General features: G+C 43.4%; 1 protein-coding gene across 2 annotated transcripts in view; it reads left to right on the top strand.

Annotated features, from left to right (window-relative positions):
• Positions 1-15,894, top strand: part of PDPN (podoplanin) — a 31,293-nt gene extending 15,399 nt beyond the window's left edge. Inside the window, exons 2-6 of one of the 2 annotated variants that reach the window (XM_003806267.5) lie at positions 5,123-5,256; positions 8,333-8,462; positions 11,628-11,666; positions 12,241-12,352; positions 13,841-15,894. In XM_003806267.5, the coding sequence (XP_003806315.1) occupies positions 5,123-5,256; positions 8,333-8,462; positions 11,628-11,666; positions 12,241-12,352; positions 13,841-13,847 (422 nt within the window). In that variant the 3' untranslated portion in view covers positions 13,848-15,894. The remainder of the gene's footprint in view (positions 1-5,122; positions 5,257-8,332; positions 8,463-11,627; positions 11,667-12,240; positions 12,353-13,840) is intronic. The other variant, XM_008951858.4, reaches the window with a different exon arrangement.
• Positions 15,895-16,275: the final 381 nt, after the last annotated feature.

The following is a 16,275-nucleotide window of genomic DNA, read 5'->3' as shown; positions in this document are numbered from 1 at the left end:
TTGACTACTGATAGCTTGGTCATTTGCAAAAGAAAGATGTAGGCCGGGTGCGGTGGCTCATGCTTTTGGGTGGCTCATGCCTTTGGGTGGCTCAGCACTTCGAGAGGCCGAGGCAGGTGGATCACAAGGTCAGGAGATCAAGACCATCCTGGCTAACATGGTGAAACCCTGTCTCTACTAAAAAATACAAAAAAATTAGCCGGGTGTGGTGGTGGGCACCTGTAGTCCCAGCTACTTGGGAGGCTGAGGCAGGAGAATGGCGTGAACCCAGGAGGCAGAGCTTGCAGTGAGCCGAGATCGTGCCACTGCACTCCAGCCTGGGCGACAGAGCAAGACTCCGTCTCAAAAAAAAAAATGCCAGCAGCATATAGGTCAAAGAATACATTCTTAAGGTATGAACAGTGCTTATAAGAGGGAATGCCATGTGACCATTACAAAAACGGTCACAAAAGAAGACAAATGGATGAAACAACTCGCTCCACAAATCAAAGAAGTGTAAATCAAACCAAAAGACTGAAATCACTTATTCAAAAGATTTTTATTAAGAATTTGGACTATTACAATAACAGCCTGATTGAATGTTACATCTAAACTCAAAAGTACTTCTTTTTTTTGTCTCCCAGGCTGGAGTGCAATGGCTCAATCTCGGCTCACTGCAATCTCTGCCTCCTGGGTTCAAGTGATTCTCCCGCCTCAGCCTCCCCAGTAGCTGGGATTACAGGTGTGCACCACCATGCCTGGCTAATTTTTTTTGTATTTTCAGTAGAGACGGGGTCTCACCATGTTGGCCAGGCTGATCTTGAACTCCTGACTCAGGTGATCCACCCGCCTCAGCCTCCAAAAGTGCTGGGATTACAGGCGTAAGCCACCGTGCCTGGCCAACTCTAAAGTATTTTTAAAGAAATGGCAGGCTGGGCACAGTGGCTCATGCCTGTGATCCCAGCACTTTGCAAGGCTGAGGTGGGAGGACTGCTTGAACCCAGGAGTTTAAGAGCAGCCTGGGCAATGTAGTGAGACCTCGTCTCTACAAATATATATGTATATATAAATAAAATGAGATGTCATCTCTATAAATACAAAGGAGAGAGAGAGAGAAAAAAACAGAGAGAGATAGAAAGAAATTCTGTTTAAAAAAGAAATGCCCACTTTGGGAGGCCGAGGCAGGCAGATCACCTGAGGGCAGGAGTTCGAGACTAGCCTGGCCAACATGGTGAAATGCCATCTCTACTAAAAATATAAAAATTAGCTGGGCTTGGTGGTGCACACCTGTAATCCCAGCTACTTGGGAGGCTGAGACAGGAGAATCGCTTGAACCCAGGAGGCGGAGGTTGTAGTGAGCCGAAATTGTACCATTGCACTCCAGCCTGGGTGACAAGAGTGAAACTCCATCTCAAAAAAAAGACAAAAGAAATGCCATCCTGTAATGTGTGCAATCTAGCGGGTTATTAGACATGAATGCAAAGATAAAAGTTATTCATAGTTAGTGATTTCATATCAATAAGCATTGCTTACGTTTATTTGTTCTCAAAAATTAAGAACCCCAAGTGACAGTTGATTTATCAAATCATCTTCTCCTAGGAAATAGAAACTTCAGCCTAGCTTTTTTTTTTTTTTTTTAAGACAGAGTCTCACTTTGCCACTCAGGCTGGAGTGCAGTGGCATGATCTCAGCTCACTGCAACCTCCGCCCCCCGAGTTCAAGTGATTCTCCTGCCTCAGCCTCCCGAGTAGTTGGGGTTACAGGCACCTGCCACTGCGCCAGGCTAATTTTTGTATTTTTAGTAGAGACGGGGTTTCACCATCTTGGCCAGGCTGGTCTTGAACTCCTGACCTCGTGATCCACCCACCTCCACCTCCCAAAGTGCTGGGATTATAGGTGTGAGCCACCGCGCCCAGCCCTGCCTAGCTTTTTAAAATAATCACCACAACAACAAATTTCAAAGTAAGTGGATCGTTTGCTGCCGCATTTGGAAACTTCCACTGAGCCGTGTTTGGCTGAGGCTGGGTGTGGCAGGAAAGGGTGTTTATGTGAGCACGCTGGTACACCACTCCAGAACTGAACCTGCAAGCTAGGTTGTGGGTATTGGTTTATGATGGCAAATTCGTCACTCTACGCTTGTAGAAACAATTGTGTGTCTGCACATATGTGCATCCCTGTATGTGTGTGTGTATGTGTGTGTGCGTGCATATGTATGCCTGTGCACACATATGTCTTGGGGAAAAGAGGATTGGAAAGTGAAGGCATCAGTACATGATTTGAATTTCAGGAGGAAGGGGAAAAGACATGAGATGCTGGCTGGAAACTCGGCAGCTGGCCTAGTAGGAACTCTTCACCCAGGGAATCCTTCAGCCAAGATAATAAGAGGGACAACTGGGGATTTCTTGTTAAAGTTCAGCTTTCCCATGGAGCAAAAAGAATGCCAGGGCGGTGAGACAAAAGACATGCATCTTAATCCTGACTGTCATTCATAAAACGCCTTTTCTCCATTCAGAGCGATTTTAGTACTTGGCTCTGTGGGCCAAGGGTAGAAAAGAACAAGAAGGAATTTTTATAAAGTTACGCTTTCAATGAACTGAGCTTTCTATGAAAGAATTCAATCTAATTTCATTGAGCACTTGATTTTTTTTTTTTTAAAGCAAGGATTGTTTTAAGTTAGATACACCAAATAAGTAAGTGATTGTACTAAACCGCTCCAGAAAACATTTTTAAAATTGATGATTTGTTAACTAAGTTCAAACCAGGCAAGGAAGAAATAAAATGGGAAGCTTAGTAAGTTTTTCAATAAGGACTACTTGTCTGGCAAAGGGATATTTCCCATTGAGCTCAACAAATACACAGTAAACGTTTGCCTACACCACAAGTCATACATTTTTGTAGGAGCCAATCACCAACCCTCACCTCTCCCCCTACTCCAGCAAAAGGCCACATGGAGAGGCAAACCATTTGCATGCACGGAAATATTCGGTTATTGCTAACTGGTAAACCCCTCGCTGTACACCCCCAGATTAAAAAAAATGTGTAGGTAGCTCATCCAAAGCCATCTCTACTGGATTAGGACTCTAGAATCAAAGAGCAGGCTCATAGAACAAGTGAACTTACTTCAGAGGCTTCCTCCCTGTAGGCATCAAAGAAGCTATAATCAAATATTTATTAGCTGTGCCTCTGGCTGGGCTGTCTAAGCAGTGGGGAGAATAAGGTATCTTAAGGCAAGGAATGGATTGCTAATGTAAGTGCTGCCTAGACACAAACATCTGCTCTTTCATTACACGAAGAATTTCCAAGCACCTCCCTCCCCCTCGCTCCTGGGATGTGTATGCTTGTTTATTTTGCAACTGTATTTAGTCATGGAATTTCCAGAACCACTGGAGTTTAGGGAAGAAGCCCATGGCCAGTGAGTCACATTTTTAATGCACAAAGAGGGTTGTTTGGTGATTTTTAGAGATGATAATTGAGCATGGTCATGAGTAGTTTGGGTCACTGCAACAGAAGTTGAAGAAGAGGATACTGCTGTTATCTGCTCTGTCTCTCATTGTAGAATTCAGCCTGGTAGTCCACTCCAATTCCCTGCTCCAGCAGAAACCTTTTTTTTTCTTTGAGACGGAGTCCTGCTCTGTCACCAGGTTGGAGTGCAGTGGTGTGATCTTGGCTCACTGCAACCCCCACCTCCCATGTTCAAGCGATTCTCCTGCCTCAGCCTCCCGAGTAGCTGGGACTACAGGCATGCAACCCCATGCCCAGCTAATTTTTGTATTTTTAGTAGAGATGGGGTTTCACCACGTTGGCCAGGATGGTCTCTATCTCTTGACCTTGTGATCCACCTGCCTTGGCCTCCTAAAGTGCTGGGATTACAGGCGTGAGCCACCACACCTGGCCCAGAAACCTTTTTCATTGGCATGACACATCATTTGTCCAAATGTTAATGCGGAAAAGCCAGGGCCAAGGGCAGTTCATTAGTTTGGCTCTTTTTTTTTTGGAGATTGGGTTTAAGCTGGAGTGCAGTGATGCAATCTCAGCTTACTGTAACCTCTGCTTCCTGGATTCAAGCAATTTTCCTGCCTCAGCCTCCTGAGTAGCTAGGATTATAGGTACCCACCACCACACCAGGCTAATTTTTGTATTTTTAGTAGAGACAGAGTTTCACCATGTTGGCCAGGCTGGTCTCAAATTCCTGACCTTAAATTCCTGACCTCAAATGATCCACCCACCTTGGCCTCTCAAAGTGTTGGGGATTACAGGCGTGAGCCACTGCACCCAGCTAGTTTGACTCTTGGTGTACTAAGTGTTCTGTTGGTGTCTTGGCATCCCTAAGCATATTACTGACCCTCCCCTGTAGACAGTAATCTCAACTGTAAAGTAAGAGGTAAAACTCCATGTAATCTACGAGGTCTGTGGTCAGAGCCTATGGTTCTAATTGTCCAAGTGAACAGCAGTCTTAAAATTAAATGGAGAGAGAGTTTGCTTTTAAAAAGATGGAAGTTGGGTGTGGTGGTGAGCACTTGTAGTCCCCGCTACTTTGGAGACTGAGACGAGAGGATCGCTTGAGCCCAGGAGTTTGAGGTTATAGTGAGCCATGAATGTGCCTCTGTACTCTAGCCTCAGCAACAGAGGGAGAGCCTGTCTCTTAAAAAAAATTAATTTGAAAAGGTAGAGAAAAAAATAATAAAAAGATGGAGACCCCGCATTTGCATGGAGTCTGCAAAGGGGTGTGTTTAGAAATCTTTCCTGTTGACTCTAATTTAGAGTTTTTAGGTCTAGATGAATATATTAATTCATCATATGAAATGACACCAGGAAGAATCTGGTTCCTTATTGAAAAGGAAAGATGTACGTCCCCTGTCCAGGCCACCTCGGTGGGGCCCCAGGGAGGGGCTTGGCTGCTCTACCTTTTAATGTTTTCATTTTCCTTTGCTTTGCAATGGAGATAACCAGGGTGTTGATGTGTCAGAAGTGCTGCAAGGAGAATGGTTTGGTTTCTGGCACCACAGTAAGCCACAAAAAGGACCAAAAATAAAACAAAAAATTCCGAAAGAAATGGAAAAGAAAATAATCCGAATGTAGCCGACAAGTTCAGTCTGCTTATGCAATTTCCACCTTAAGCTCTGACTCAATCTTTCTTCTTCAGCCAGCACAGGCCAGCCAGAAGATGACACTGAGACTACAGGTTTGGAAGGTGGCTTTGCCGTGCCAGGTGCCGAAGATGATGTGGTGACTCCAGGAACCAGCGAAGACCGCTATAAGTCTGGCTTGACAACTCTGGTCAGTGTCCTGGGAAGAGAGGAATTTTTTCCGTAGGCATGTGATCACATGCAAGGCTATGATGTATATTAATTTACTTTATATAAAAATATATCTATCTATAAAATCAGCATGAGCCACCATACCAAGGAATAGTTACGTGGCTCAACAAAGAAGAATAAGTCCTCACTTAATGTTGTTGATAGGTTCTTGGAAACTGTGACTTGAAGCAAAATGACTTAGAAAGAACCAACATTATTTGAGGACCTGCTGCATGTCATTTTCCTTAAAGTCGCAGTTTCCAAGAATCTATCAACAACGTTAAGTGAGGAGTTACTGTCTTTCCCAATTTCGTCCACTTAGCTGGTGTGCTGATCACAGGTGGTTTGAGAGTAGAAGCCAGAGCTTCTCAAATTGGTAAAAGGAGCCAGGATTTTACATTTCCAATGTGTTACAGCCCAACTTTCAATACAATGAAAGTTTTCTTGGGTGTTGTGGCAATGTCATTGCTATAAAGGGTTCTAAATATATCTTCTCGGCCGGGCGTGGTGGCTCACACCTGTAATCCCAGCACTTTGGGAGGCTGAGGCAGGTGGATCACCTGAGGTCAGGAGTTCGAGATCAGCCTGACCAAGATAATGAAACCTTGTCTCTCTTAAAAATACAAAAATTAGCTGGGCGTGGTGGTGTGCACCTGTGATCCCAGCTGCTCGGGAGGCTGAGACAGGAGAATAGCTTGAACCCGGGAGGTGGAGGTTGCAGTGAGCCGAGATCGCACCACTGCACTCCAGCCTGGGCAACGAGAGTGAAACTCCGCCTCAAAAAATAAATAAATAAATAAGTCAGTCAGTCTCAATTTGTTTTCTCACTAGAGACTGGTAATAAACAGGACTAGAATCAGTCCACAGACCACAAGATTATAGACTATTTAGCCTCTCGACCAACACATTCTTAACCAGATGAATTTTAATTAACTCCTCATATGTGTTACCTACCTACCATAGACAAGAGAAGGTGCCAGGCATTGGGAGGGATTGAGGAGGTCAATGAGCCGCATCCTCGACCTTTGAGGGAATCTATGATTTCTTTGGTAACAGAACGGAGGTTCCTGCCTGCCTATCTGACCTGTACACCAGCATCTCCTTAACTTTCTCTTTTTCTGCCATCTTGGCCTTTCTGACCTTTGAACACACTAAGCTTGTTCCAACTTAGGCTTTGGTTTTCTCTGCCTAGAACACTGCCCAGATCTTTCCATGGCTGACTTTTTCTTATAATTCTCAAGTTTGATGCCATCTCAAACGGCCTAAAGTAATCTCACCCCCACATCTGTTGGAAGTAAAGCTCAGAGTCGCAGAGAAAACGAACACTTAAACAAAAGATTTTTCACCAAGGCAAATTTATTTCTGTAGAAGGGTGTTTCTCGCAGGACTGGTTGTCACAAGAGCACACCGAACAAAGGAGGGAAAGGGTTTTTTTATTCTTAATGCAGTTTGTCCCTACTACTGTGTCCATTGGCTGGAGTTGGACAGCACAATTTAAGCTGAGCCCGATTGGCTAACTGGAAAGACAGTTTTGGCGGGAAGAGTCGTTACAGCGGGAGGGGTAAATTACAGAATGGCTGACTTTTTCGTACGCATCTCAAGGTTGATGCCATCTCAAACAGCCTAAAGTAGTCTCACCCCCACCTCCATCAGAAGTCACCCTCTAGCCCTTAGGTCAGCAAACTACCCACCAGATTTGGCCCGCCCACTGTGTTTGTAAATGAAGTTTTATTGGAACACAGCAATGCCCATTCAGTTGAGAATTGTCTGGCTGCTTTCCTACTGTAAGAGTAGAGTTGATTAGTTAGAATAGAGACTGTGTGGCCTGTACAGCTGAAATATTTACCCATCTGGCCCTTTACAGAATAAATTTTCCAAAGGCTAGTCTAGTCTAGTCTAGACAAGGCTAGCTTGTATTTCTTTCAAAGCACTCAAAATCATATCAAACCACCCTTTGTACTTATTTACCTACTAAATGTTCATATTCTGCTTCCCCACCCCAGAATGCCAGCTTCAAGAGAGCAGAGAATTTATATTATTCACATTATAGTCCCAGGGCTTGGAACCATGCTGGGCCCATAGGAGGTGCTCATTAGCATATGTTTTTTATTGTGGTTAAAAAAATAACATGAAATTTATCATCTCAACCATTTTTAAGTGTACAATTCAGTAGTGTTAAGTATATTCACATCATCAAACCGATCTCCAGAACTTTTCATCCTATAAAACTGAAACTCTATACCCATGAAACAATAACTCATTCTTCCCTTCCCCCAGCCCCTGGCAGCCACTATTCTACTTTCTATCTTATGAATTTGACTCCTAGGCACCTCATGTAAGTTGAATCATACAGTACTTGTCTTTTGTGACTGGTTTGTTTCACTTAGCATAATGTCCTCAAGGTTCATCCATGCTGTGGCATGTGTCAGAATGTTCATCCTTTTTAAAGCTGAACAGGCTGGGTGTGGTGACTCACGCCTGTAATCCTAGCACTTTGGGAGGCCAAGGCAGGCATCACCTGAGGTCGGGAGTTCGAGGCCAGCCTGACCAACATGGAGAAACCCCATCTCTACTAAATATAGAAAATTAGCTGGGTGTGGTGGCAGGCGCCTGTAATCCCAGCTACTCGGGAGGCTGAGGTAGGAGAATTGCATGAACCTGGAAGGCAAAGCTTGCGGTGAAACGAGACTGCACCATTGCACTCCAGCCTGGGCAACGAGCGAAACTCCATCTCAAAAAAATAAAAACAAAAAATAAAAAAATAAAGCTGAATAATGTTCTGTTGCATGTATAGACCATACTGTGTATCCATTCTTCTGTCTGCAGACGCTTGGGTTGCTACCACTTTTGGCTGTTGTGAATAATGCTGCTATGAACATGTGTGTACAACTGTCTCTTCAAGATCTAATTGTTCTGTTCATTTTCTTCTACTTGCAATTCATGCCATCATATGTTCCATATTTTTATGCCACCTTAAATCCTTTTATAAGGCAGGGTATATATTTTAAAGACAGTAGGCTTTATTTCCTGTTTTTCCTCATTTACACCTACAATAGGTGGCAACAAGTGTCAACAGTGTAACAGGCATTCGCATCGAGGATCTGCCAACTTCAGAAAGCACAGTCCACGCGCAAGAACAAAGTCCAAGCGCCACAGCCTCAAACGTGGCCACCAGTCACTCCACGGGTAAGAAAACCAGCCACCTCCATGGGGGCTGATCTACTTTTGCATAATCGGTGCATTCCAAAGTCCATCAACAAATATAATAATTAATAGGGGGCATATTGGGATGCAAGAGTGACTTCTGAACCAAGCTTTATATGGTAGGTTCAGAATTCTATTTCAATTGATACATTTGGTTTAGTGGGTTGCTGAACATACCTCTCTACCTAGAATAACTAGTGATAACACCCGCACAGGGTGAGTTAAGTAGCTACTGAGATTGCATGGCGGACCCCAAGTGGATAGAATGTGACGTGAAGAACTTTGTGTTGACACCCAAGGGCACGACACTCAGCCATCCTCTGTAAATCTTAATAGATTCTATATGAATACTTAGCACCCTACCTTGAGTTCATGTCTGTATGCATGGTGCAAGAATCTGTTCTCCACCTGGCGCGGTGGCTCACGCCTGTAATCCGAGCACTTTGGGAGGCCGAGGCGGGCGGATCACAAGGTCAGGAGATCGAGACCATCCTGGCTAACACGGTGAAACCCCGTCTGTACTGAAAATACTAAAAATTAGCCAGGAGTGGTGGCAGGCGCCTGTAGTCCCAGCTACTTGGGAGGCTGAGGCAGGAGAATGGCCTGAACCCAGGAGGTGGAGCTTACAGTGAGCCCAGATGACGCCACTGCACTCCAACCTGGGCGACAGTGCAAGAATCCATCTCAAAAAAAAAAACAACAACAACAACAAAAAAAAAAAACAAGCTTTTTTTTTTGTACCCCCATGTTTATAGCAGCATTATTCACAATAGCTAAAATACAGAAACAACTCAAGTGGCCATGGATAGTTGGATAGATAAGCAAAATGTGGTGTATATGATGGAATATTATTCAGCCTTGAAAATGAAAATGCAGACACATAATACAACATGGAGGAAACTTAAGGACATTATGCAAAGTGAAATAAACCAATACAAAAAAAATACTATATGTCTCTACTTATATGAGACCCCTTGAATAGTCAAATTCATGGAGACATAAAGTAGAGTGGTGGTTGCCAGGGGCTGGGGGAAGAGGAGAATGAGGAGTTACTGTTTAGTGGGTAGAGTTCCAGTTTTGCAAGATGAAAGGGGTTCAGGAGGTGGATGGTGGTGATGATTGAACAATAGTGTGAATGTACTTAATACCACTGAACTGCACATTTAAAAATGGTTAATTAGTACATTTTATCCTGCATGTTTTACCACAGTGTTGGCGGGGGGGAACCTTATAAAGGGCTTTGAGATAAAACCTGAAGCTCACTCCAAGCTGTTAAAGAAATGGTTAACATTTAAACACCAGAGAAAGCCAAGTTGAGCTAAGCAAAGAAAGAATAATCAATATAAATGATCATTGGAAAACATTTCAAAATTTTGGAGAATTGCTCATTTGTAACATGAGTTGACAGCTAATCAGCAGCAGAAAATTCTGCCATCCATGTTGAATATTCTGTCATACTTCGTACTCCTTTTCTGTTCCTTTAAAAAAATTCTCAGTTGCCTGGGAAGTAACTCATGTTACTGTTTCTTCCTGTCCCCTGCCCCACCCTGTCACAAAATTGCCCCTTCCTGTCACAAAAAATTGTGACTGAGTGCACATTCCTACTTAATACATCATTATTCCAAGACATTTTCACATGTGAGCCAAAATGTCATTATAAGCACTCAGTTTTGAAGGGGTAATTTTATTAGGGCAGCAGATGTTCAGTTTTGCTGTGAAACACCCAAATACGATGACGTGCACATGTATGATGCATGCTTATGATCACAGTGCCATTGGGAGGGAGATGGGAAATATGGCACTAATAAGCTCTAATTTAGTAACAAATCCTCCACAAACTTTAGTAGTATATTTTCTAACCAATGGTGTCTTTGATAATGGTATATTAAGAGCCTGTCAGCTGCCACGTGGTAGGACGTGATCAGCAAATGATTGACTTATCTCTTCAGGCAGTTGACTTCTATCAGTGACATTTGGGGAGTTGATTTGATACCGTCTTTGTTCTGGGAAAGCTCAAATCCAGCCGTGTCCTATATGGTGGGGTAGCACAGTCAGCATGAGCTCTTACGTGCTCTATACCCATGGGCTTAGCTTGTGCAGGGAGTGCTGGTTTCTGGGACCTGTACCCTGGGGCCATCTTGAGGAGGGGCCTTGTGCTGAGGAGAACCTTGGCACAAAAGGGATGGTTTTCAAACCCAACCATTAGAAAAAGTAGGCATCTTTTACATGATAGTTGGCTAGTTTTACCACTGATTAGGGAAGCTACTGGATATCTGGGGTATTTTGCAAGCTGTGAACTAAGATTTTAGGGCAGGGCCTGATTGATGATTAACTTCTCCAATTTCTTATTAAATCAAGGCATCTTGACTTTTTCTCTATCTGCAAACTAGTCAATAGCCACCACCCAGAGGAGTTAAGGACTCGTTATATAAAGAGGTCAAGAAGAAAAGACATTTTTATTTTTAAATAGGTTATTGCATAAAATTATTCAAAAGAAACTCACAATGACAAATACTCACATTGTAACTATTAGACTGGGTTTGACTGCAGATAGAGACCCTAAAATAACAGTGGCACAAACACAAAGGGTGTATTTGCTCATGAAACTTAGCTGGGCCTATTGTTGCCTTGTAAAAATTTGGATTTTGCTACCAAAGAAGTAGCAGGAAATAGATATTGAGACTAATCACAATCTTGGTCACATCTTCCCAAACTAAAGTATTAATCTCAAAGTGAGTAATACCTCTTCACAGTCTCTCCCTTCTCTGTGATCTTGACATTGGACTAAGAATCCACAGCTCTGGATTCTTCTGCTACCTTAACCTCTGATACTCCTTGGTCATTTATTTAAGGTCTTTGTGGCTCAGTTTCCTTTACTCTGCTTTCTAAACTATAAAATTAATACATAGAAAAGTGCTATGAACCCATTGGTGTGAATAACGGTTCATAAGTTAGATAATAATAGTTACAAAGACGGTGTCACATCGGGGCTTGTTTAAAAATCCCCGGATCCAATTTATTTAAAAAGCCATCCTCTTGGTTTATGTTTTGCTGCTTTCCACTTGGGTAAATTCATCTTTTGCCAATTGTTAAATTATAGTTATTAAACCCTAATAATTCTACATTATTATATCTTTCTATTCACAGAGAAAGTGGATGGAGACACACAGACAACAGTTGAGAAAGGTAGGCTAGATTTTGGCATCAAAATACTCTTACTGGGGGTTTTTAAAAATTTCTTCGAAGCTAATTGTTGAGACGAATTGCGTTCTTTTCTGGATTGCAGTCAATGAGAGCAGATAGAAAACATTCCAAGAACAGATTTCAAGCTTTTTTTTTTTTTTTTTTTTTTTAAAGAGAGAAAAGGGAATTTCTTGTATTTGAAACTAAGCAAACCTCAGATGAGTCTATTCCCTTAATGTCAGATATGGGGAATGGTATCATATCACAGTTCATCATTACTAAGGATGAAAATAGGGGCCAACTTAATAGTCATACGTAAACACTGCCCAAAAATTAACACTTAAGCCAGTGTGAATGTTACGTTGATAGATCCTCAGACCCAGAAATCTTCCCATTTGTAAAATAGGATTAGACTAGCCCAGATTTTCTCCTTTTGGAAGAAATGCTCCATGCTCAAACAACATAGAGCAATATTTGCTATGTGCAGTAGGGCAGTGGCTTTGTTTATATGTTACATATTTTATCACCGATGCATTTTTCCTCTGGGGCTCATGCTTTTTTTCTCTCTCTTGTTCAGATGGTTTGGCAACAGTGACCCTGGTTGGAATCATAGTTGGGGTCTTACTAGCCATCGGCTTCATTGGTGGAATCATCGTTGTGGTTATGCGAAAAATGTCGGGAAGGTACTCGTAAGTAAATAGCTTACACCCATGTGATAGGTAAATGAAGCCCATCATGTCCAGTACTCAAATCTTTGAACTAATAGAAATCTCTAATATAAGCTGGGTGTGGTGGCTCGTGCCTGTAGTCTCAGCTGCTGGGCACCTGCAGACCAGCCTGGGCAACATAGTAAGACCCTGTCTCAAAAAAATAATCTCTGGTACAATGGTCATGTTCCAAAGTTCCTTACTTGGGGCTCTTGAGTGCAGTGGCTCACACCTGGAATCCCAGTGCTTTGAGAGGCTGAGGCAGGAGGTTGACTTGTGCCCAGGAATTTGAGGCTGCAGTGAGCTATGATTGTGCCACTGCACTCCAGCCTGGGTGACAGAGCAAGACCGTGTCTCTTAAAAATAAGAAAGAGCCTCTTCATCTTCAAAAGGACTACATCTGAAGTTTCCCCAGAAGGACAAATGTCTACTTAGACCTTATAAATTTCCAAAATAAGAGAATCAGAGCCAGAGGTGGCTTGTAAGTTGACTTCTGTTGAGATCTGACCACATTTGATCTCTTGTTTTAATTTTCCAACTAACTGAACTTGGAAGAAAACCCAAACCAAGTTTTAATCTGATGCCTAATCAGCCCGTCTCCAACCATCAGAGAAAAGGCTTCTAGAAAACCGCCTGTCACAGAGTCAGCAGCCCATTCGGATTAGGAGTTCCACTGAGGATGGGGTCTTTTTCATTGAGATCTTCTACTCTTGCCCTGCGTGCACCCACATACGTGGTCATAGACTCCTAGCTTTGACTGTTGTTGAAGGGAAGGAGTTTTTTCTCCTCATTAAGCTTCCTTAAGAATTCAGAATATCTACACTCATGGCCAGAGGAAACCTTTTTCTTTCTCTTTCTTTTTTTTTTTTTTTTTGAGACAGTCTTGCTCTGTCACCAGGCTGGATGGAGTAGTGCGATCTCGGCTCACTGCAACCTCTGACTCCCAGGTTCAAGCGATTCCCCTGCCTCCGCCTCTCAAGTAGCTGGGACTACAGGCATGCACCACCACACCTGGCTAATTTTTTGTATTTTTTAGTAGAGATAGGGTTTCACCATGTTGGCCAGGATGGTCTCGATCTCCTGACCTCGTGATCCACCCACCTCAGCCTCCCAAAATGCTGTGATTACAGGCATGAGCCACCGCGCCCGGCCAAAAACCTTTTTCTTATATGAGTTGGAGGGATGATATATGATGGAAGGGAGGGGAGAGAACAAGTGATAAACACCTGGAGGGTTGAGGGATACAGGGGCAACACAGCTGTGGACTTAGCGTGTTTGGAAAAGCCAGGCAGTTTGACCCTGCTGTGTGAGGACGAAGGCATGGAGGAGGAATGTCAGGAACAAGAGATGATCACCAGGTGTCAGAACTTGGAAGATTTAGAGCAAAGGACAATAGGAAAAAGGACTCACGGAGTTACTATTCACAATGCCAGTAAGAGACACGACCGTCACCCTTCTCTATTTTCACAGGCCCTAAAGAGCTGAAGGGTTATGCCCTGCTGCCAACGTGCTTAAAAAAAGACCGTTTCTGACTCTGTGCCCTGTCCCTGAGCTCGTGGGAGAAGATGACCCGTGGAACACTTGCCTGGCCCACTCAGAATCCACGGTGACCTCTCCGCTTGCCAAAATAACCGAAGGAAAGACTGTTCACCAGACCTGGCTCCTCTAAACATTTGCTGTTCCAACATGTTTTTGAATATACATTCTATAAAAGATTATTTGAAAGACAACATTCGTAGAAAATGGAGCAAAACTGTATAAACTGATTTGTAACTAACACTGGACCATTGGATCGATATTATATGCTGTAACCATGTGTCTCCGTCTGACCATTCTTGTTATTGTTAAAATGCAGAGGAATCTGGAAATATTTATATCCACGGAGTCCTTGGATCCAGTGCTACGTCAGTAAATAGCACCAGCATTTTGCAATTGCTGATCTGCTGAAATGTACACATTCTGGTCTAGTTTGGTCTATCTTTTAAAGCCTGATCTGGTGTGAATAATCAAGTAGGAAATCTAAACTTGGATAACACGTGGTGAACAACTGCCTTTAGCTGGTCCAGATTAATCATTTCAAAGACATCCATTTTAGATCACAAGCAGGAAGTCGATAGTCTCAAAGGCACTTTGTTTCTCCCAAGTAGGCCACCAGGCAGCCTCTAGAGTTGCTTTACCCAAATCCTTCTCCAGCCATGACTTGGTGACTCTAAGCTTGCTCCCACCTGCCCCCTCCACTTCCCTCAGATGATGAGGAGCCAGGGCTAAGGGGGCAGCCTTCTCTCTTCCCAATGATGCACATCCTTCACATTGGCTGCTTTGTTCTGGAATATGGATATCTCAGCCTGGATGCCGAGGAAGCTGCTGGATGCTTAATGGTGCTAGAGGCTCAAGTGTGTTTGAAACCAAGAGCCAGTTGGCCCCCGTGCAGAAAGAAATCCTGTGTGAGCCTCTGGTATGAGAAATAAAATCTGCCAGTTTTATAACATTCACTTTCTGCCTCTGAGGAAAGATACAGGGAACAAAAATCAATTTGTACAATCTTACTTTTAAAAGCAGCTTGACTAAATACCTGATTTAAAAATAGAAGATATCCCCAGTCCTCATGACATACCGCAAATATCTGTGGGGTCCTGTTGAAAAGAACAAAATAAAGGAGCCCAAGGGGTCATTCTGTCTCAGCACCATCCAGCCTGGCACTTCTCTTCCCATATATCCATTGGATTTTTTTTTTTTTCCTAAACAAAGTTTTTACACTGAGCAGATGCTCTGTCATGATGGCGGTTGTGCAATTCTGGTATCCTCTAAATTTGTAAGCATTCATAAAACAGGAAAAAGTAAACTATCATTCGGAAGCACAGCCCATTCCTCCCATTTTTTGCAATGATGTCTGGATGTTATTTTAAACAGTGTGTCTGTGTGTTCCCAAATCCAGCTGGCCCCACCAGCTCAGATTCCATTTTTTTTTTTTTTTTTTTGTGAAACGCAGTCTGCAACCCTGCCTCCCGGCAATTGTACATGTGTCAGGATGTCAAAAAGCAATTCTCCTGCCTCAGCCTCCTGAGTAGCTGGGACTACAGGTTCCTACCACCACACCCGGCCAATTTTTTTATTTTTAGTAGAGATGGGGTTTCACCGTATCGGCGAGGATGATCTCTATCTCTTGACTTGGTGATCTGCCCGCCTCGGCCTCCCAAAGTGCTGGGATTACAGGCGTGTGCCACTGCGCTCGGCCTCAGATTCCATATTTGAACACCAGCTGATTGAGAGAAGGGGAATGAGAAGAGCTGGATGAGTTTAAATAACTTTCATTGTTCAGATTCCTGAACAGGAGTTGGGATAATGGCCATCTTTTCTTTCCTATCCTTTCTTCCCCGCTCACTGTGAAAAATAACAGTCCACCCCAAGTCATACACTGGACCCAGTGCCTGCGGGGACAGGACTGTGGGTTTCTTGGTCACACCTGTGTTGGTGCTCAATGCAGTGTAGACATGTTTTCAAATAAAACAAATGATTGTGTACAACAATGAGTCAGACTTTTGTTGGAAAACACAAGTCTGGGCCACACTTGGGAACATCTCCAGATAAGATTACAACTTAGGTAAATGCCTGCCTGTTGCCTTGCTTGAGAGTAGATTATAGATGGCCAGGGGAATGAATTCCACAGGAGGAAAACACACCTACACCTTTCAGCTAGGTCTGCCAAAGTAGAGAGGTCAAGTAGAAGCATGGGCATGGGAGACACGTGGCACCTGGGGGCTCTCTCCCTCTCTGGTCCCAAAGGGTTAATGAGGTTTTCCCTGATTTTTTCTGTTTTGTTTTGAGATGGAGTCTCGCTCTGTCGCCCAGGCTGGAGTGCAGTGGCGCGATCTCGGCTCACTGCAGCCTCCACTTCCTGGGCTCAA

This window comes from Pan paniscus, chromosome 1 (genome assembly GCF_029289425.2).
Source record: "Pan paniscus chromosome 1, NHGRI_mPanPan1-v2.0_pri, whole genome shotgun sequence".
In the NCBI taxonomy this organism is placed as follows: Eukaryota; Metazoa; Chordata; class Mammalia; order Primates; family Hominidae; genus Pan; species Pan paniscus.
This window is presented reverse-complemented; position numbering and strand designations above follow the sequence as displayed.